The sequence below is a fragment of the Acomys minous genome, assembly GCF_964271855.1.
Source record: "Acomys minous genome assembly, chromosome: 1".
Classification (NCBI taxonomy): domain Eukaryota; kingdom Metazoa; phylum Chordata; class Mammalia; order Rodentia; family Muridae; genus Acomys; species Acomys minous.
The window spans coordinates 16,686,725-16,708,524 of NC_140483.1; the positions used below are offsets into that span (position 1 = coordinate 16,686,725).

At 43.7% G+C, this 21,800-nt stretch overlaps 1 protein-coding gene across 5 annotated transcripts in view; it reads right to left on the reverse strand.

Annotated features, from left to right (window-relative positions):
- The window catches only part of CATSPERE (catsper channel auxiliary subunit epsilon), a 101,989-nt gene that overhangs the window by 868 nt on the left and 79,321 nt on the right, over positions 1 to 21,800 (reverse strand). For 2 of the 5 annotated variants that reach the window (XM_084791776.1, XM_084791778.1), the window contains 4 exons: positions 16,709 to 16,795; positions 12,878 to 13,035; positions 7,308 to 7,361; positions 4,882 to 5,733 (listed from right to left, as the gene is read on the reverse strand). In XM_084791776.1, coding sequence (XP_084647902.1) covers positions 5,580 to 5,733; positions 7,308 to 7,361; positions 12,878 to 13,035; positions 16,709 to 16,795 — 453 coding nt within the window. In that variant the 3' untranslated portion in view covers positions 4,882 to 5,579. Of the gene's footprint in view, positions 1 to 4,879; positions 5,734 to 7,307; positions 7,362 to 12,877; positions 13,036 to 16,708; positions 16,796 to 21,800 lie in introns of those variants that run through there. The other 3 variants (XM_084791777.1, XM_084791780.1, XM_084791779.1) reach the window with 3 other exon arrangements.

Sequence of the window (21,800 nt, forward strand, 5' to 3'; positions counted from 1 at the left end):
AATATAGCCATGACTTTATGGGGATGTGACTTGTTGCAGCCGTGGAAAATACAGATTAACATTTCTCCAATCTCAGAAACAAAAGCATAACATAAAGAATGTTCCTGAGGGGGCAAAACGGTATTATTAAGAACAGTCACAGACTGTTCAGATTGTACATAAGCAAGACACAACAGCTGTTGGTCTTTCAAAGGTACCAACCACCCTACCTTTAAAAGGGTTAACTAGGCATAAAAAAATTTAAATGAAAAATGAAAAAAAAATGGTATTTTCAAATGATAATTTACACAAAGGCATACCTGCCTTACTGGCATGAAGTGAAAAAAAAAAATAGGTGTTTTAAAATCATGTGTCCTAATCTCATGTTAGAATGTTAGACTGTAGATTGCCACGTGTCCCATGCCATTTTGAGTTTTATTCTTTAACAAAAAGGATATTTTTAGCCAGGCATGGTGGCACATGCCTTTAATCCCAGCACCTGAGAGGCAGAGGCAGGGGGATCTCTGTGAATTTGGGGCTAGCCTGGTCTACAAAGCAGTCCAGAACAGCTAAGACTCCAAGAGAAACCCTGTCTCGAAGAACCGGAATTAAAAAAGGATATGTTGTTGTTGTTGTTTGGTATTAAAAACACAGCTAAGTGATTTAAAATGTTTTAAGTAAATTCAAATGATTACTACACTTCAGCCTTCTTTTCTAAATCTCTAGGAGTTGGAGTGATTTGGAGGTAAGATTTATCTTTATTTGAGCAGGGCAGTGGTAGCCCATGCCTTTAATCCCAGCAGAGACAGGAGGATCTCTGTAAATTAGGTGTTTTCTGAGTTCTACAGTTACAGTGATCAAGGTGCTGGTCTCTTGTTCCTTTAATCCCACCGCCCAGGGACAAAACTTAGATACAGCTCCTAATTGGTATGTTTTTACACTAGAGAAATCACATACCATATTTACAGGTTATTATAAAAACCCTCAAAAGGTTACTATAAAGGCAGCTAATTTCCAGTGGGGATGGAACAAAGAGCAGCTTTTGGGACTTCCAGTAAGCTCACCTCTGTGCACGAAACCCTGACCAATACTGAACCAGATGATACTCTAATTATGGACATCATATTTATTAGTGAATTGGCAACTGAGGACTCTTCATAGAGCAAAAAGGAATCCACCAACATTTGCCTGTTGGCATCTATTGCAAATGTTTTCCATATACAGAGAATATGTATTCTATTTTTGAGAAAAAAACCTGGCCATTTTAGAAGGCGTGGAGAACCTTATACTCACCCAGTCATTGCCAACCACCGTATGGTCATGAGGGCGCCCCTTATAATGGTGGGTTGGGCCTGTTCAAAGGCAGAGTCCCTCTCAGGCTTAGGCATTGGAGGAAAGGTGCTACAGAGGAACTGGTGTCTATCTGAATTCCTTAAGGAACAGGGTGTGGTTGCAAAGGGGTCTGCGCCTTTCTGCACTGAGGAAATAGCTCAGTTGCCTGTAGTCCCCATCCCCCTAAACTGCTCACCCCTCACCTCACCTAAAACAGGCACCGATTGAACTGTGGGGGTCAACAGAATGGTCACAACATTTGGCTAACGCATGGTCTAATGATGGTTCATCAACCACTGATAGAACCAAAACTAATGGAAAATGGCAACCTATAGACTGGGGGATGAAATGGTCAATCCTGGGGAAGGAACCACAAGATCAGCACAGGTCTATTGGCTATAAGACAAACAACTAGGAAAGCTCTCTGCTTTCTCCAGTTCATGGTTCATGTGCGGTGGTTTAGCTTATATGGTCATCAAAATGAAAACCACTAATTGGCAGATAAACGGCAAAGATATCTGGTCATGGGATACGTGAATGGAAATGGCAAAACTCGGCAAAACTTAGCAAAGACATCAAACTTTATGTAGGACATACAGGCAAGACAGACAAAACATCCGAAAATAATGAAATAGTGGACAAATTGGAATCATGTTTAATTAAAACTAGAATATTAAAATTTGCCAGGGAATAAATTCAGAGTAAATCAGCAAGGATGATAAACTACACATTCAAAAAACTTGAAAGTTTACCTCAACACTAAAAAATAAGGGGAAATAGGGAACCAAATTAAACCAGGACAACCCTATGAGAGTAACCGTTACAAGGAATGCATAGCCAAGTGGTGGTTCACACCTTTAATCCTAGCATTTGGGAGGCATATGCCTTTAATCCCAACACTTGGGAGGCAGAGGTAGGCATATAGGAATTAGTGACTTAAATTTAAAAGCTTGCAAAAGGCAGGCTGAAATTAAAAATGAATGTTCCTTGCGACCTAAAAATAAATACAGTTAAACCTTGAATTTATATATAAAGAGAAAGGGGAATGTAGGTATAGTTATCTACACATACTAAGGTGTATTTAGTTTTGAATTTTCAGAAGATTAAAAAAAATTTAATTGAAAGATAATACTTTTTCTGTTGCCAAAAGCCATTTTTTTTTTTTTTGCCTTGGGAAAGATATAACCTGAAAAAAAAAAAAAAGAAAGAAAGAAAGAAAGAAAGAAAGAAAGAAAGAAAGAAAACCCAGAGTTAGGATTGGGGCAGGGTTCTGCTTTTATTGTTCCAGGGGAATACAATCATCCAACTAATGGGGCATGATGGTGCGCACCTTTAATCTCAGCACTCAGACATTCAAACTGCTGAGGTCATTTGAGACTGACAGGAACATTTCATAGAACTTTTTTTGTTTTTTGTTTTTTGTTTTTGTTTTTTTCAAGACAGGCTTTCTCTGGGTAGCCTTGACTATCCTGGACTCACTTTGTAGACCAGGCTGGCCTCGAACTCACAGTGATCTGCCTGCCTCTGCCACCCAAGTGCTGGGATTAAAGGTGTGTGCCACCACTGCCCAGCTTTATAGAACTTTTGTTAGGGTTCAGGTGATCTACTAAGAAAGACCCCAAGGCAGTATGCAAAAACAAAGCGTGTTTTTATTCTAGCATGCTAGGGTCGCCTCTCTAGAAGGTGATGGCAAAATGATCATGCAGGCTCAATTTATAGGCAGTTGGAGGGATCTGTGACGACAAGACTGAGTCAGAGTGTACGAGGGGATTCAGGACTGGCTATTTGTTTGGTTATTGGGGACTTTTGAGTCACTGAAGTTTTGGCTCTTACTCAGGAGTTGGCCTTTAATGTGATTGGATGGGGCCAGCTGTGTGTTCTTTACCAAGGCCGTGAAGGAATGAAAACATGGTATCTAGTCAGTTTGTTCTATAAGCAGATTAGCTGCCCATGAGCTGTCCATAACTTGTGGGGTTTTTTCAGGAATTGTTAGAAACTTGGCCTCGTTAGGCAGAGTGAAAACCTGAAGCCTGTCATGGAGTTGGTCTAGTCAAGCAGCTGGGGTCTTTGGGGGGTTTGGGGTCCCTGGGGTGCCTAGGGTTGGGTCCCTTCACTTTTCACTCAAAAATACTTAACCCTAAGACTGCCAAATACACCCAAGTTGGACATTGAGGGAAGCTTGGCAGAAATAGCTTCATTATTGTAAGTAGTTTTGCTGTGTTAAAAATCTTTCCTTTTTATTTAGACAAAAAAGGGGGGAAGGTGAAGATGTTTCAGGATATTTGATCACACTGTGAGCTCCGAGATTGTGTTACTTACTAGAGAACCTGTTTCTAGTTGTGGTCTGGCTCAACCCTAGCACACACCTTTTATCCATGTGCTTTCTGCTTGTTGTAAACAGAATTAAATAAAGTCAACCAGAGGTCAAGAGGCACAGCAAGCAACAGCTGTCAGGGAGTGAAGATGGGGGTGGGGGGAACCCCGTAGACAGGAGAAGAGTCAGGGGGACGGATAGAGAGACGCACAGGGATGAGAAGGGAAGGACTTTCAGTTTGAGGGCCTTTTGAAATGGTGTGAAGTAGGAGAGCTTTCCTTTTGCCTTTTGGGAATTTGGCTGAAGAGGAAAGTCAGATGGGTGCTTTCTCTGCCTCTCTGAGCTAGCAGACTTTCTATCCCATCTGGCTCCTGAGTCTTTTTTGGTAAGATGGAGCAATTGGGATTTTGTTAAAAATAACAGCACAGCTGGGAAACTCAGGGGGCTATGCTCTGTCCTGGATGTCTGTGGTTTTGGAGTGACATGCTAGGCCAGTGGTAACCACCAGTTTGTGGAGAGGGAAAGGAAAGTGATTAGCAAAGTCTTTGATACTAGCTGTTCCTGTTCTCACTATTACTCCTTGTCTGAGGCTGTGATGGCTTCAATCAACTGCCTTAGGCTATGGTACTGATTTTTTTTTTTTTTGTAAGAAGTAGAGTTTCATTATGTAGCCCAGGCTTACACTGAATTCCCCATCAACTTGCTCTGTCCTTCTCCTGAGAAATGGGATTAAACTCTTTTTTTAAAAAATATTCTCTTTATTTATTTTCTATTATTTTTATTTTTTAAGATGTATTTATTTATTATTATATTATACACACAGTGCTCTGCTTGCATGTACACCTGCAGGCCGGAAGAGGGCATCAGATCACATTATAGATGGTTGTGAGCCATCATGTGGTTGCTGGGAATTGAACTCAGGACCTCTGGAAGAGCAGTCAGTGCTCTTAACCACTGAGCCATCTCTCCAGGCCCATTATTTTTTATTTTATGTGTATGAGTGTTTTGCCTGCATGTGTGTTTATGTGTCACATTTGTTCAGTGCTGCTAGAGGTCAGAAAAGGGTGTTAGATCCCTTCGAACTGGAGTTACTGTGAGTCACCATGTGAGTGATGGGAACCAAACCATTCTTTTTTGGGGGGGGGGTTCAAGACAGGGTTACTCTGTGTAGCCCTGGCTGTCCTGGAACTCACTCTGTAGACCAGGCTGACTTCAAACTCACCGAGGTCCGCCCGCCTCTGCCTCCCGAGTGCTGGGGTTAAAGGCGTGCACCACCACGCCCGGCTCCTGCACTTTCCCTTCCTATATAACTTCTATAACTCATATATGGACCTACCACTAGTAAAGCCTCTGAAATCTATTTAAAAACAGATGATTTAAAGCAAATAACCATGTATTTATTAAGTCTTTATATATAAATTAACTGTAATTATACAAGGTTCCATGTGATGCAATAAAAAATAATATTTGACACATTTATTCACCCTCAAAAACTTTCACTGTAGCTGGCTGTGGTGGTGCACGCCTTTGATCCCAGCACTCAGGAGGCAAAGGCAGGATGATTGCTGTGAGTTTGAGGCCAGCCTGGTCTACAGAGTTCAGGACAGCCAGGGCTACACAGGAAAACTCTGTCTTGAAAAAAAAAAAAAACAACGGAAAACCTTTCATTGTTAGAAAGTATCATAATAGCCAAAGGTAACTGATTTTTAATTTTTAAGTGCAATATAACAGTATATATGCAATTGTTAAATCAATAAAAACAATAACAAACAATAATATATTGTTACTTGGGGGAGTAATTTAAGAACAGTTTTCAGCTCTTAATTTAATAGTAATATGAGCTTATACTTAATGTTTCTTAGCTAAACATGTATTCTTAATATAGTTACATATACATGCATTATCTTTCCATCTACACACGCATACATATAGATCCACACTTAACTCAGTTTTCCTAGTTCCTCTTCTGTTTTGCAGGGTTCTTGTGAAGTGGCTCAAAAATAAACTGTCTATAAATCTTTGAGTACCAGAAATAGCTGAGAATTAGTACAGAGATGAACGTGAGCATCAGGAGAAAAAGAAAGGCAGCCACCATGTAGACGCTTGGGCTGGAATAAAAACAAGAGAGCCGTCACAAGTCATCCTTCATGCTCTGCCTGTTAACTTACATGATCACAGCATCTTAAAGCAGCTAGTTCCCTTGTTGATCGCAGGGACTGGAATAATGAAACCTAGCTAGCATCAGTCCCCAACATGGTTAGATGCTTGAGGCTGACCAGGGAGACTGGGTGTGACCAGCACGGCTGAACTCTGCAGAGGGGTGCAGAGGAGGTACCCCGGTGTGGTGTGGGTAGGAGTCAGCTAGTGAGGCCTGGGAGAAGAGGAAGTGACTATGGTTGAATGATGTATGTGCAAGGCCACAGAAGCAGGAAGAAGCCCGGAGGTCCTTCCAGATCATTCTGGAATGGAACCTAGGTCTGCGTGACTGGGACTCAGCATGGTTAGAAATGAGGGTGGGAATGTGGTTCAGTGGTAGAGCCCTTGTCTACCAGGAATGAGACCCTCGGTTTGCTTTTCAGCACTGAGGGGAAAAAAAGAACCCCCTCAAAAATAGCACCCTTAACCCTCTCTCCCTCCGGGGGGTGGGGGCGGGGAGGGACAGGTTGGCATGCGTCAGATAAGGAAAAGCTTACAGTAAGTGGAGAGTGTGGAGTTTAGGCAAAGAACAAGAGGGAGTTCCATGAATGCGAGACAGGATGTGCATCTTACAAGGACGGCCCTGGCTTAGTGTGAAGAATGACCAGAGACAGGGGTGTGAAACAGTTTTAAGGAATTTGTAAGTGATGACGTGGGTGAAGAAATAGAGAGACATGGTTAGGCCCAAGATACAGTTAAAAGTTAGACTGGCTCTGTCTTGGCCACTGTTGAGCTGTGGCGTTTCAGGAATGCCAAAGAGTAAAGAGAACTGCCAAGTCTCAGGCATCAGTCACCATGAAGATGGTGACAGCAGATTCTGAGGGAAGGGTCAACACAGGGAGACTTGGCCTTAGTGTGCTTCCAGGCTGGCCTGGAACTCCTGGACTCAAGTGACCCTCTCACCTCAAGCTACTATAAGCGCAAGGAGAGCCACCCCTCCAGGCTTAGGGCCTGGTCATATGGCTGGTGGTAAGTAAGCATGTGTGTGTGTGTGTGTGTGTGTGTGTGTGTGTGTGTGTGTGTGTGTATTGGAAGCTACACTCTGCAGCAGGGGGGAGGTGGGGGGGGAGGGGGAGGGGGGAAGGGGGCCTTTAGGTGTCTGCATCTGGATTCTGCAGAAGTACTTCCCACGAGAGGGGCTCATTTCTTAGTATAAACACCTAAGTGTTGTTTTCTATTTGAGGTTTTAATGTCTGACTAGAGCAATTTGTTGTAGTATTACAGTTTCTCTGGGCCCACAGTTATCTTAGTGTGTGATTTTTTTTTTTTCCTTCTCTGACCAAGCAAATGGTTCTTTCTTGGACCTTTGTCAGCATAACCCATCTTCTCTCTACCAGGCATTGTGCTGCGATGGGAAGATCATGGGTTCTAGGCCAGTCTGGGTTATGAGATTTTCATTTCAAAAAAGCAGAAACAGGAAACAGAGCAAAACAAAACCAAGCAATCAGGTATAAGAACTGCAGTACCATTAGGTACTGCTCATTACCTGGGGATGGCTCCAAAGGTCTCAATCGCAAACAGAGCTGATAGGTTACAGAAACTGCAAATTAGGAAACATAATGTTAAAGATTAAGTTAAATGTATTTAAAATATCCATCTCTATGGTAACAGTCAGATCATATGGAATCTTATTAAGGTATCATTTTCTTAACAAGGACAAAATGGATGCATTTACAGGACAGTTAGGATGGGTTTTCCATTGGCACATCTTTAGGCTAACTGTGAGATTCCTCAGAGCTTGTCAGTGTAACCAGGCTATCCTCACAGTATTACCCACTTTGGGTAGTAGTTTCCAAGGCAACGGTCATAATGACTTTAATAATAATGAACAATCATAAGCATCTTCAGAAGTACTGCAGAGTTCAGCATTGCACCCTGAGCCCCATGTTCACAGAAGATGAGTACTAATTGAGCATTTACCATGTGCCTGGTGTTGTGCAGAATGCTTACACGCACTAGGTTAGTCCTTTGGTGAGAACCCTCCCTTCCGGCCAAGGGAGCTGAGGCTCAGGTGGGCAACCAGCAGGGGTTTGCAGTTGTCTGGTAGCGCTGGCAATTTGAATTCTGATTTTTCTGAGCTAGAGGGCTAGGATCCATCTGATGGAGGCTGGCTCCCTTCAAGAAGCTGAGAGAGTTAGGGACTTGACAGATGGGGTGGTGTTATTATTTCCAAAGTTACTGAGTCTACCCCATAGACAGGGTGTGACTAAATAAACATTTATGGCACAATTTACCTCCCTTCACAGGGGAGAAGACAACAGGAAAGTGCACACTTCCTAGTAAGCATTTGTTGCTGTGTGCCCAGCAAAGTTGGGACTTTTTTTTTTCGGTTTTTTGAAACAGGGTTTCTCTGTGTAGCCTTGGCTGTCCTGGACTCACTTTGTAGACCAGGCTGGCCTCAAACTCACAGCGATCTGCCTGCCTCTGTTTCCTGAGTGCTGGGATTAAAGGCGTGCGCCACTGCCACTGCCACCACCACCGGCTAAAGTTGGGACTTTTTATGGAGGCACTTCACAGACATCTCAGAAGCTATAAAATGGTTATTGATCACTTAGCAACAAATTGGCAATTTGACTGGTTCTGAATTTTGCTTTGTGTGAGCCGAACTTGAAAGAAAGGGATACTGCTAAGTGACAGAGACAGAAGACCTGGTCAGTTCGGCATGGCAGGACTGTGGATAATCACATAACTTGAAAGGCTGAAACAAGAGGTTGCAAGTTCTAGGCAAGCCTTAGTTACTTGTGAAACCCTGTCTTGAAGAAGACACAACTTCCCAGTACGTGGGTCAAAAACTTATGGAAATAGACAAGGCCTTAATTGTAACCCGACACTTTCACATCCGTCTTTTAGAGATTGACAGGGCAAGTACACGGAAAATATGCTTATCAAATTTGGTCTGTGGGTTCCAACACTCCTTAGCATGTTGTTCAAGAGTGAATCTGTCTTAACTTTTCTCATTGCTATGACAAAACACCTGATAAAAATAACTCGAGGAAGTAAGGGTTTGCTTTGGTACAGCCCACCATGGGGGGAAGGCTCCATGACTGGTCACCCGCACCCATGTGATGAAACAGGGAGCAGTGAGCACAGGCGCTCTGCTCTGCTGACTCTCCCTTTGTTGTGCAGCTGGTGATATCCCAGCCCATGGAGTTGTACTGGTCTTCCCTTCTGCCATTAACCTGATGTAATAAAACTCCCAACAACGTGTCCGGAGACTTATCTCTTCGGTGATTCTAGACCCTGTCAGGGTGACAACATCAACCATGCATGACAAATTGTAAAGGGTGTTTAAAACGGTCTGCTGAGGCTGATTTATTAGAAAGGAGTTTCTCTTTCACCTTTAGGAGAAACCAGAGAGCTATCTCATGGGACATCATGTTGATCCCTTATACTGATGACGTAAGATGTAAGTTCCCATGGTGACACGTGGGTAAGTTAAGGGAGATAAGTCCCACACATGCGGGGTACATGATATGCCTTTAAGAGTGAAAGACAAGTCCTTCCTTGTTCTTTGAGCACATGGTTTATTGTTGCTGCTAGTGCTTTATTTTTACCCACTTTGGATTTGGAGATAACCTATACCACATTTGGATGGACTTTTCTAAATATATATATATATATTATATAATATTAATTATATATATATATATATATACATACAATATACCTTTCTAAATATATATTTAGAAAAGTCCATCCAAATATGGATGCATTTATATGTGCACATATTATATGCATATAGAGGCATATAATATATATATATGTGTGTGTATACACACACACACACACACACACACACACACACACACACACACTCTGGAATTCAGGGCAAAGAGAGCTTTTCTGCATGTTCCAGGTGATTCAAACAGTGCTGAGATTTGGCACTCCTGACCTGATCCTGTAGCACTAGGTGACCATGAAACCTTGGCTGCCTATAATTACATATGTGTTACATCTAAGTCAGATGTAATCTTCCTGTCTTGAAGTGCAAGTGATGTGTATAAAAATGGCCTCACGTGCATTAAATAGTTGATTGGCAGCTCCCATTTGCTCAGACATTGGGAGGTCTTCCTGGCTCCACCGAGTGTAACGAAAAAAATAGGCAAGAGGTTTGCAGATCGCTGTGAATTCAGAGAACAATGCTCCATGTAGCTGTTTCCTGGAGGGTAATGACCAGTGCCATAATTGCAAACAGTAACTGAATGTTAGAGACATGCTGAGGATTTGCAAGAAATAAAAACCAATGAGAAGAAATTTAAGGGGCGCACATGTAGATAGGTTCCTCAATAGAATTCTGGAGTATTCAGATGTTTGGGTCTCACATGACCATTTAGCTCATCACCAGGGAAGGGGCTGTTGCTTTTGTGACTTCCCGCAGCATCTTTCCCCATCTACCCAGGTGCTTACGCAGTGGAGCAGTGAACAGCACGGGCATAGCGCCTGGGGTGGCTTCCAGGGCCACCACCATCCAGGCTGATCTGGATACTGCTGTTACCAAGCTGGTTTTATCCCATACAGGACAGTGATTTATTGTTTTTAAAATTACAAGTATTACCTGTAGGCCCGGCTAACAATCAATCAAGACACAGACACTTGTTATATTTTAAAATAGCCTTAGTTAACCTGGGGCAGGGCAGATCTCAATCCTCTAAATTGCCTCCCATAGTGGGGCAGGCATGGGATCCCTGACTCAATCCCATGCCATCTGCTTCTAATGACTTCTATCAAGCTACCTCCCATCCATAATCCCAAATACTTGCTAATGTTCTTCATCTGGGCCTTATTCTCCATCTACGCCGCGGGCCATGTGCTTCTCCTCCAGCTAACCCATGGCGGCCTTCCTCTCTTCCCTTCAGGTCTCCTCCTCCTGGTGGTGGTCCTTCTTCTTCCCAGAATTCCTCTCTCTCCTAGCCCCACCTATCTCTTTTGCCCTGCCCAGGTGGGATGGCATTTTATTAAGCAGAAGTCGGGTCACACAGATAGCAAGCAGTAATTAGCATCAAAAGACCATGGAATTCATTGGTCTTCCAGAGTAAAGGATATTGTTTCAAGGCATCTTTAGTATTAAAAGATTAATATTAATCTTTAGTTGTTGGTGACATTTTTGGTGGTTACCAGTTGTTCTTGTATAGATACTACTGGAGCTCCATTTTACTCTTTGGACCTCTGGTTTGGATAATAAATTATATAGTAAGGAGAGCTCTGAAACCAGGATGAAAGGTTGCCAGGAAAGTAGCACTGTTCTCATAACGAGGTAACACTATGAGCCAGTGCCAAGATACGGGAGTTTTTTAAATCCTACTGCCAGAATGACAGAATTGGGAGCCACTTAGTTTTTCATTTATAACCCAAGGCTCATGTGTGTAGGGCATGGCATGTTAAGAGCTCAGATTCCATAAGGAATAAAAACATTTTCTACCAGGATACAAAATTTAATGCTTGCTAAAGACGTACAGTACATAGGGATGGGAAGCCAGGTAGGCGTGGTGGCTCATGTCTTTAATCACAGCACTCGGGCGGGATACAGAGAGAGGAAAATAGACAGCCAGGACAATGTAGAGAGACCCTGTGTCAAACAAACAGCTATAGTCTCTCTGTCTCTGTCTCTGTCTCTCTGTCTCTCTCTCCCTCTTTCCTGCTGCCCACTACCTTCCAGCAGGAATGGTTCCCTTCCCGGAGGCTGCTCCTCGATTGGTGTGGGCAGGGAGGGAAATGTGAGGTACTCCTCGAACTTGTGATGGAAATCCCCTCTGTTGACCTTTTAGAATCCCTGGCCTCCTTGGAAATACATCTGAGGCTTACAGGACTGAAAATCACAAACGTCTTAATTTTGTCTTGGCCTTTTCAGCGATCAGTCCGCATCCTGAGACTACCAACGTGCTGCCAGTCGTCAGAGCTTTTTAGCATACCAAAAGACATGTCATTGTGAAAGGTGGGGGGCCAAGGGCATGGTGGTGGGAAAGGGGAGAGGGGTGGGGCGGGGGCAGGTAGTGTGTTGGCCAGATAACCAGGGGAAGAAACACTTTGTGATGTTTCACGATGTCAAAGTGCTGCACCTCTCATGTTGAAGCAGGGATGCTTTGGGTGGGAAGGTCACAGAACCCAAAAGATAAATGCCACGTTGCTTGACCCTTGCTCAATCATTACTGACTGATGCAGTTCACACTGTACCGTGTTGATTCTGTCTGCCAGGGCCAAGCACGTGGGCTCCTGGGCTTCCTTTTGCTCTGTTTTCTTTCTTTGTTTCTTTCTTTCTTTCTTTCTTTTTTTTTTTTTTTTTTTTTTTTTTTTTTTTTTTTTTTTGAGACAGAGTTTCTCTGTGTAGCCCTGGCTGTCCTGGACTCACTTTGTGGACCAGGCTGGCCTCGAACTCACAGGGATCCGCCTGCCTCTGCCTCCCAAGTGCTGAGATTAAAGGAGTGTGCCATTACTCTCGGCTCTACTCTGTTTTCTTATAGTGCTAGGCTGAAACTCAGGGCCATGCATGTGCTAGGAGTGATGCCATCTTTATCATCACCTGGACTAGAATTACCATGTTAACACACCTCTGGGACTATCTAGTAGGGTGTTACCAGAAATGCCTGACTGAGGAAGACCCACATCGAACATGCCTGGCACAGTCTCATGGGCTGGGGTCCGAGGAAAAAGAATGTTGAGGCCGCCATCCACTGCTGTGTTTTCTGTACGGTAGCTGCTGACTAGCTGCCCCACTCTGCTATGTTGTTTCTACTAGGATAGATTTTTACTCTCAAACTTGGAGGCAAAATATATGGTTCTTCCTTGTGTGCTTCTTGTCCGGTGTTTTGGTCATGTCAATGGGAAAAGTAAACAATATATGTGTCAAGGGGACATAATACAAAGAATGGAATTTCAAGCTGGGTGACCAAATTAACAGCTGACATAAGATACTTATATAGCGTGTTTGCTATAATTACCACAAAATGAAGAGCAAACATATAAATAGCAAGAATAACAAAAATTAGATATTTAGTTGGCATCAAATTAAACCAAAAGTATTACTTTTAAAGGAATAATGTTATAAAAATGTATTCTTACCTATAGTTTGGATCCAAGACCTTCACTCGAAACACATACATTCCTGAATGGCCCATGGGCCAGTATATGTGGTTTCTATTAGTAATATTTAAAATCTCATATTTTTGGTTTAGGTCTCCTGGCTTCCCAACAGCATAAGAAAAACAAGTCCTATAGTTCTGAGCAGAAAGCAAAGACAGAAAAGTTATTTCCTGACTTTAACAAAATCTGATTCATATGTGTGAGAAGATTTATATATTTTAATGTTAGTATGAGTATTTTTTACCTGAATATAAATACAGCACCTACATGCACTACCTGTACAGGCCAGAAGAGGGCATCAGAACCTCAGGTACTGGCGTTAACAGGTGCTTGTGTGCTGCTTTGTGGATGCTGGTAAGCAAACCCAGGTACCTCTGCAAGAGCAGCCAGTGTTCCTACCCCAGTAGCCATTCTTTCCAGGCCCAGATTCTCATATATTTGCCTTGGAAAGTCATTAAGAGATGCAATAGCTACCCCCTTCTATCCTGCCACTGCAGTACCAGAGAGTGCCTGCCACATCTCCTACTCGTGGTCCAGGGGGAAACTTCTTCAGGGATGCCTCACATAGACCATAATGATATCCTTAGCTTGGTGAAAGACCAGGATGTCAAGTAGGAGTGTGGGAGCAGGAGCCTCACTGGATACAGAGGAGGGTTAGTTTTTCGGAAGGGATTAAGCCTGAGAGCCATGCTTATGGATACTGCCTTTAGTAGCAGGGCAGAGATCCAGCCCCGCCCATGTGCAAGTGGGTCTAACCCTCTGCGGCTAAGATAGAGAGACTGCTGGGCTCCTCTAGTTACGGATGGGATTTCACCCATTTAGGATGACTGTCACCCACAACTGTATCCCCTGGTACGTGTATCTGGGTCTAGAAGTTTGCACTTCCACCTTTCCTGGCTCATATGGTTATTCCCACATCATGGATGCTCACTGCAGCTAAATTCTGTCTATAGCCATTGGGTAACTAGCACTGGATTTACTGATTGCATTTATTTCTTGATTTTTCTTTATTGCCCCTACATTTTGAGGCCTTTTAATCTAGTGCTGCCATGGGTATAGTCTATCTTAAATAAGTTAGGTATTGGAGGTGTTATGACATATTTTCATATGAAGCGTGTGTTCAATCTAATGAGGTATTTCTGTAACATCATGACAAAATACAAAAACGACAAGAATCCACCCCTACCATTTCTCACCCTTTTTACCTTTCTGCCATTGCGTGTCTGGCACCTTCATAAAATAATATGTGGTGCATAAATGAGTGAAGGAAAAAAAAAAGGCTTATGGTTTTGTTTATGTAAACTAACTTTAAAATGTGAAATACGCTGCGTGTGGTTATCAAACATGTGAATCCCAGCACTTGGGAGGCAGAGGCAGATGTTTTTATGAGTTTAAGGTCAGCCTGGTCTATCTGGTAGGTTCTAGGATAGCCAAGGCCATGTAGAGAAAACCCCCACCCCACCCCCAAAAAAGAAAATACAAAATATTTCCTGGGTCAACACTGGAGTATGAGAGGTCTCGTCTACTGAGTCCATTAATACATGGAGCCATGAACTCGATGAAAGGAACATGAGACATTTGCATTCTGCTTGGGAACTGGATGTCTGCCCACTGTCACAGAAGGGCGTGGTCTTCAGGACCTGCTTATCTGTGTCAGTTTGTGCACTTCTATATAGAGACCTGGGACTATTTTCATTCTTCCTCATTTCCTCTTTTTTTTTTTTTTTAATACGAAGGCTGATACTTACCAGTGGCTGCTCTTCTTCCTGTGTCACACTTGATGTTTCCTGTCAAATTGTTGCCCCCCCATTCAATTCTTATCTTTCCCCCTCATTTTTCACTTGTAAGCCATCACTTGGTTAAGCTACCTAGTCTTCAAGAAAACAAACTCCCCTAGACTCATGAATTCACTCCATTTCTAACCAAGGACTGCTCTGTCTAGGATTCTTGGTCACTTGTGGAGACTCAAACCCCCATTCCCGGATCACAGACAAGCAGCGAGCTGTACAGGGCCCAAGCTCTCCCTACCTAGTCCAACATGAACTCGAAGAACCCTACCAAAAGGCCTCTTTTGCTTGTGAGTCTTTCAGACAATTTTCTCTGAGAGCTTAAGAGTTCCTAGAGCTACCTCAGAGGCACGTGGAAGAAACAGGAAGGCTGGACAGCAATCAGTGCAGCTCTGAGAATTAGAGACTTTCTGTTTTACTGTAGGTATGAGTACCAGGAAGAAATGGTCACTGGTACAGGGTCATATACTGTGATGTCCTTTGGCGGGAACAGCTTTATTTTCCAGACCTCAGTTAGACTCCGAAGCACCAGCTCTTCGCACTCCCCAGTTTGCCTGCTGGGTTCACGCTGTTCATGGCAGGAGATGTCGCTTCTCATGTAGTAGAATGGGGACTGAGGGCCCTTCGTGATCCCCGCTGACTCTTTGCTGGGTGTAAACTATTTCTGTGGTTTCCCAGGTGTAGGCCCAAGATCAGCAATGTCGGCTTCGTCAGAGGACTTTTAGAAATGCAAGTTTAGGGGTTGCACTGTAACTCAGACACTTGCATAGCTTACCCAATCAAGGCCCAGTGCTGGGAAGGGAAGGGGAGTGGAGGGAAAGGGAGAGGTGGGGGCAGACTTTAGGCTTTCCATCTGCTGAATCAGAAACTCAGGTGAGGCCAAGTTCTCTGTTCCCACGAGCCTCCCAGAGTCGCTCCTGATGTCTTCTGAAGCTCAGCCACCCTGGACTACTTCATGCTGGCTCAGGCGAATCCGTGATTGTTCACCACCCAGCTACGCATGGCTTTCTCATGCGTGCCGTGTTGTTCTTGAGTAATAGCACCACAGAGTACTGAGGTGTCCTCTGGAAGATCTGTTCTATAGCCGGGCGTGGTGGTGGTGCACGCCTTTAATCCCAGCACTCGGGAGGCAGAGGCAGGCGGATCGCTGTGAGTTCAAGGCCAGCCTGGTCTACAAAGCCAGTCCAGGAGAGCCAAGGCTACACAGAGAAACCCTGTCTCGAAAAAACAGACAAACAAACAAAACCCAAACAAACGAAAAAGATTTTGTTCTATAGATAGTGTTCTTTACATCTTTAGCCAACCCAAGACCCTTGGATGCCTTTTAAAAACAACCAAGTAACCAAGGAAGGCAAGTTTGGTTTGAACTGAATCCATTATTACTTTTGCTCCTCATGCTTTTAAATAATAATTATTTATTAGAGGTGGTGAGCTATAGTTTATTAATTAGTTCTATAGATACATATTAATTATCTATAATGAATTAGATGCTGGGAAATTAGCAGAAGGAACAACGTTTTCTTCTCTCTTGGAGTTTGCGTTTTATTTATTTATTTATTATTTAGCTTGAACTATGTGTCTTTGTGTATGTGTATTATCAGAGGCCAGAAGAGGGTGCTGGGTTCCCTAAAGCTAAAGTTACAGGCAGTTACAAGCCATCTGACATAGGTTCTGGCAACAGAACTCAGGTCCCCTGCAAGTGCAGCACATGCTCTTAACCACAGATCCATCACTCCAGCCCCAAAAGACAAGTCTTTTTAAAGGCCCAGTCTCCATGCGCTTATGAATAGTGGTCATTTGATAACATGCAGATGCGTATTTTCGGTGGTCAATATTAGTTTGCACCAAAGAGTGCACATGTACAGATGCACACAGACACAGACACACACACACACACACATCATACGAAATAAACAAGAATTTTTGAAATGATTGAAGAGCATTTACCCTAAGTAATTTAAGTCCAGAGTGTTTCCATCAAGTGTTGGTTAACCTCCACCGCCCACTGTGGTCCCCTTCTTACCTGAGGCCCCCAGACCTCTTCCATCGGGACGCCTGGGTTCTCCTTTATCATCGAATCCCATGTCTGGGCTTCATTGATGCAGCCGCTCTGCCAAAAGATAGCAACATGCGGTTATGGAGGGGGCTGTGCGTTGGCTTAGTTTGGAGTATCTACTAGATCTTGTCTTTAAAAAAGGTTTATTTAGCCTGGTCTACAAAGTGAGTCTAGGACAGTCAAGGCTACACAGAGAAACCCTGTCTCGAAAAACCAAAAAAAAAAAAAAAAATCATTTAAACAGTGCAGTTTTTTTTCACTACCTCAATACAATATAGTTTAAAACACTGAAAACGTTCAATTCAGTGGCCATCAGTTTCATTCACACTGTTGTAACCACTGCCATCACTGAGCAAATCCTCTCCTCTTTCTCCCCGAGGCATCTGGGAACCAACGTTCTACTTTCTACTGAGAAGTTTGACTGAAGTTTACAAGTGAGATGGTTCAGTAGTTTCCTGCCTGTGAGACAGCTTGCTTTTATTTAGCACTACGCCTTAACGGGATGTCCATGGCATAACACGTGTGTGAGGAGGACTTCCTTGCATTTCACAGCGAGTGTGTGCGTGCACGTGCGCGCGTGCACACTGGGGTGAATGTAGATGCCAGAGCACAGACAACTTTTGGGTTCCTTCCTTCTGCCGTGTGGGACCTGAGGGATTGAACTCAGGTTGTTGTCAGGCTTGATGGTAGCTCTTTCACCTGCTGTATTGTGAAATCAGAATCGTTGGACTGTGTAAGAATTTTATGAAGAATCACTAGACTACTTTCAATGGTACAAATCCACTCCTTTTATTTATTGTTTTTTTTTTTTTTTGCTTTTCAAGACAGGGTCTCTCTGTGTTAGCCTTGGTTGCCCTGGAGTCGCTTTTTAGAGCAGGCTGACCTCGAACTCACAGCGATCCACCTGCCTCTGCCTCCCGAGTGCTGGGATTAAAGGAGTGCGCCACCACACCTGACCCACTCCTTTTATTTTAAACCCTTTTTAACTTGGGGGAAAAAAAACTACAGCCAAAACAAACACAATAACAACAAAAACCCTTTTACTACTGATTTTAAAAACAACCTGGAATGTCTCTGGGAACCCCTCCCCTCTTCCCCCAGGCTTCTCCGAAAGCGGCCATGGCTTCCCTATTCATCCAAACCACCACTGCCCTGGCTCCTCTAGGCGTCATTTCTCACAAGCCTTCCCAGTTTTCTCAATGGAAAGCACATCCCTGCACATAACAGTCTCAGCACTTAGCATCTTTCCATACACCCTTTGAGGGCTTTTAAACAAGACTCCCCTTCGCTCCTTTTCCTTGGCTTTAGCAGGCAGCACTGTGAACATGATGCGCAAATCCACCCTGGAGAACTTTCTTTCCACCCTTTTGAGCAACCAGGCATGGATGATGAGGCAACTGTGCTTTGAATTTTTCGTTTGCTGCTGTATGTTTCCCAGAGTGGAGGTGCCCTCTTCACCCCAACAATGTACATGTCTTCTCCATTTCTCCTCCATTCCTAACACTTATTATTGTTTGCTTTTATTCTTGCCATGCTAGCGTATGTCTCACTGTAGATTTAATGTACGTTTCCTCGATGTTCTCAAATGTCAACTAGATACTTGTACATTATCTTTAGAGAAATGTCTACTCAAGTCCTTTTTCGCCCCCTGCCCCTTAATTTGGGTTGTTTTGTGGTTGAATTATGGGAGTTTTCTGGACATTGTATCAAATATATGATCAGCTAATACTCTGTTCCATTTTGTAGGTTGTCTTTTTTATTCTTGTCTTTTTTTTTTTTTAAGATTTATTTACTTATTTATTATATACACAGTGCTCTGTCTGCTTGTACCCGTGCAAGCCAGAAGAGGGCACCAGATCACATTATAGATGACTGTGAGCCACCATGTGGTCGAAGGGAGTTGAACTCAGGACCTCTGGAAGAGCAGCCAGTGCTCTTAACCGCTGAGCCATCTCTCCAGCCCATCATGTCTTTTCCCTCCTCCCTCCTCTCCTCTCAGTGTCTCCCCGTCACCTCTTCCCTGGCCATCTCCAATCTACTCCACCTCCATTTCTATTCAGAAAAGGTTAGGCCTCCCATGGCATATCAAGTTGCAGTAAGACTAGGTACCTCCCCTTGTATCAGGACTGGAAGAGGCGACCCAGTAAGAGGGAAAAGGTCCCAAAAGCCAGTAAAAGGGTCAGGAGTCCCACAAGAAAACCAAGCTACACAGCTGTAACATAGATGCAGAGATCCCGGGTCAGGCCTATGCAGACTCCTGGTTGTCAGTTCAGTCTCTGTGAGCTCCTATGAGCCCACGTTAGTTGATTCTGTGGGTTTTCTTGCAGTGTCCTTGACCCCTCTGGCTCCGACGTCCCTTCCTCCTTTTCCTCCACTAGTTGCTGTATAAAGCCTTGCTGATGACAGTTGGGTTAGGCACCAATTCTTGTGTCTTTTGATGCACATAATTTTTAGATTTTAGACAAAGTCCACTTTTCTATGCCTTCCCTTTCCTTACTTTCCCATTCTCTCTTTCTCCCTTCCTTCCCCCTCTCTCCCATTGCTTTCTTTTTCTTTTCCTTCTCCTATTTTCTTCCTTCTTCTTCCTTTCCCTCTTATTTTCTCTTCCTCTCTCATTCTTTCATAGCCAACAAATCATCGCCCCAAACAGTGCTGGCGTGATTTTACCCTACATTTTCTCCTAAGAACTTTTTACTTTGGGGTCTTATGCTTAGACCTTACATCAGTTTTGAGTTGTTGTCTCTATGTGGTGTTAGGTCAGAGTTCTATATGCCTTAAAAATGAGTATTAGTGTTTCCCTGAATGTCTGTCTGTCCACCATGTGTGCACAGTGTCCACAGTGGCCAGAAGGGATCAGATCCCCTGGGACTGGAGTCACAGATGACTGTGAGCCACCGTATGGGAGGAACTGACCTCAAGTCCTCTGCAAGAGCAGCCAGCACTCTTAGCCGCTGAGCCATCTCCCCAGCTCTTTTCAATTTTCCCAGCACTATTTGTTGGGTAGACTGTCTTTCCAGAATCGAATGGTCCTGCGTGAAGTAAATCACGTGTGTGCTCCAGAGGAGACGCGCTCTTCAAATGTGCGGTGTTTTACATATTAGGTATTGTATGGAAATCTCTTTCAGTTGGACGATCTAGCTTTCCTACCTCCAGGCATTGTCATATACATCCTCTGTGGTGACCAGCAGCTCAAACACAGCTGGTGGGCAGGGCAGAAGAAAGATGAGCATTTACAGTCGCCTTGACAACATGCAGGGGTCACACTTGAGGAAGCGCGGCAGTGACAGGCCACACTATGGAGCTTAAGCTGTAGAGATGAAGAAGGGAAAGAAACTGGAAATGATAAGAGAGGGACAAGCAAAGGTTCACTGTGACATTGTCCTGGCCAAAGCTGGGGACTGGCAAGAGGGGCACAGCACTGCGGGTGAGTTGCCGTATCTGGACTTACACTCAGGTCTAACAGAGCTGTATTATCCAAGGTTCCTGCATTGTTCATAGGCAGGGTGGACATGATAAAATTTGATTGTGTGTGTGTGTGTGTGTGTGTGTGTGTGTGTGTGTGTGTGTGTGTGTGTGTGTTGTGATGCTTGGAATCTTTTTGTTTGTTTTTTTCCAAGACATAATTTCTCTGTGTAGCTCTGGTTGATCTGGCACTTACTTGGTAGACCAGGCTGGCCTTGAACCTCTGCCTCGCTGAGTGCTGGGTTTACAGGTGTGTGCTATCATGCCTGCCTTATGATGTTAAGGCAGGTGCACACCTTTCATCCCAGCACTTGGGAAGCAGAGGCAGGCAGATCTCTGTGAGGCCAGCCTGGTGGCTCACAACCATCTGTAATGAGATCTGGTACCCTTTTCTGGCTTGCAGGCAGAAAACCATATACATAATAAATAAATAAATTTTAAAAAAAGAAAGAAAGAAAGAAAGGAAAAGAAAAGAAAAAAAAGAGACTCTAACCTGGGGCACTAGGCAAGAGCTCTTCCACTGAAACAAAATGGCTTATCTGGTCTTTCTTTATCTCCTAAATCCTGGGGTTACAGTTGCATCCCACCACACCCAATTGAAAGTTTAACCCTGCATACAAAGCCCAACTCAGTCCCCCTTACACTTCTTCGGTACGGGGCTCTCCTTGAAGCATGAATTAGGAAGCCAGGCTTTTACATGACGGCTCCTTAAAGTTCCTCCTTTGGACTGTTTCTTTCAGTTCTCATCTAGTCCATCCACAGATGCTGCTGTAATGAACTAATATGATAGGAAGTATGGAGGTCCATGGGAGAATGATAGAATTCCTGTAGTCATGAGAACAAATTATTCTGGGAAATGTAGTTCTTGTTTGGGTTTTCTTCTCAGTAATGCCTCTATGCTACAGATGGAAGGGTTATCTTCTGGCCTCAACATACATGTACTCATGTGCACCCCCATACAAATGTACACACACACACACACACACACACACACACACACACACACACACACGCGCGCACGCATTTGTTTGTTTTATGGTTTTCTTTTGTTTGTTTGGTTTTTAGTTTCTCTGTGTAACCGCCCTGGCAGTCCTAGAACTTGCTCTGCAGACCAGGCTGGCCTCGAACTCAGAGATCCACTTGTCTCTGCCTCCTGAGTGTTAGAATCAAAGACGTGGGCCACCACCATCCAACAACAAGTAGTTTAGTGATGTGTCAATGGGGAAGAAGCAGACCATAAGGTCTTCCATGGTGGCTGCTGTGCAAACATGGGAATGAAGGGCACGTTGGATTGACTTAGTTATATAATCAGAAGGCAATGAGTCCTCACAGTGGTCCAGTTTAGTTCGGTATTCCTGGTTGCCATCAGATAATTAGTCTCTAGTGAGGAAAAAAAAATGCCAGAGCTGGAGAGATGGCTCAGCGGTTAAGAGCACTATCTGCTCTTCCAGAGGTCCTGAGTTCAATTCCCAGCAACCACATGGTGGCTCACAACCATCTATAGCCTCTAATGCCCTCTTCTGGCCTGCAGGTGTACATGTAGATAGAGCACTCATATACATAAAAAATAAATTTAAAAAATGTCACAAAGAAAGGA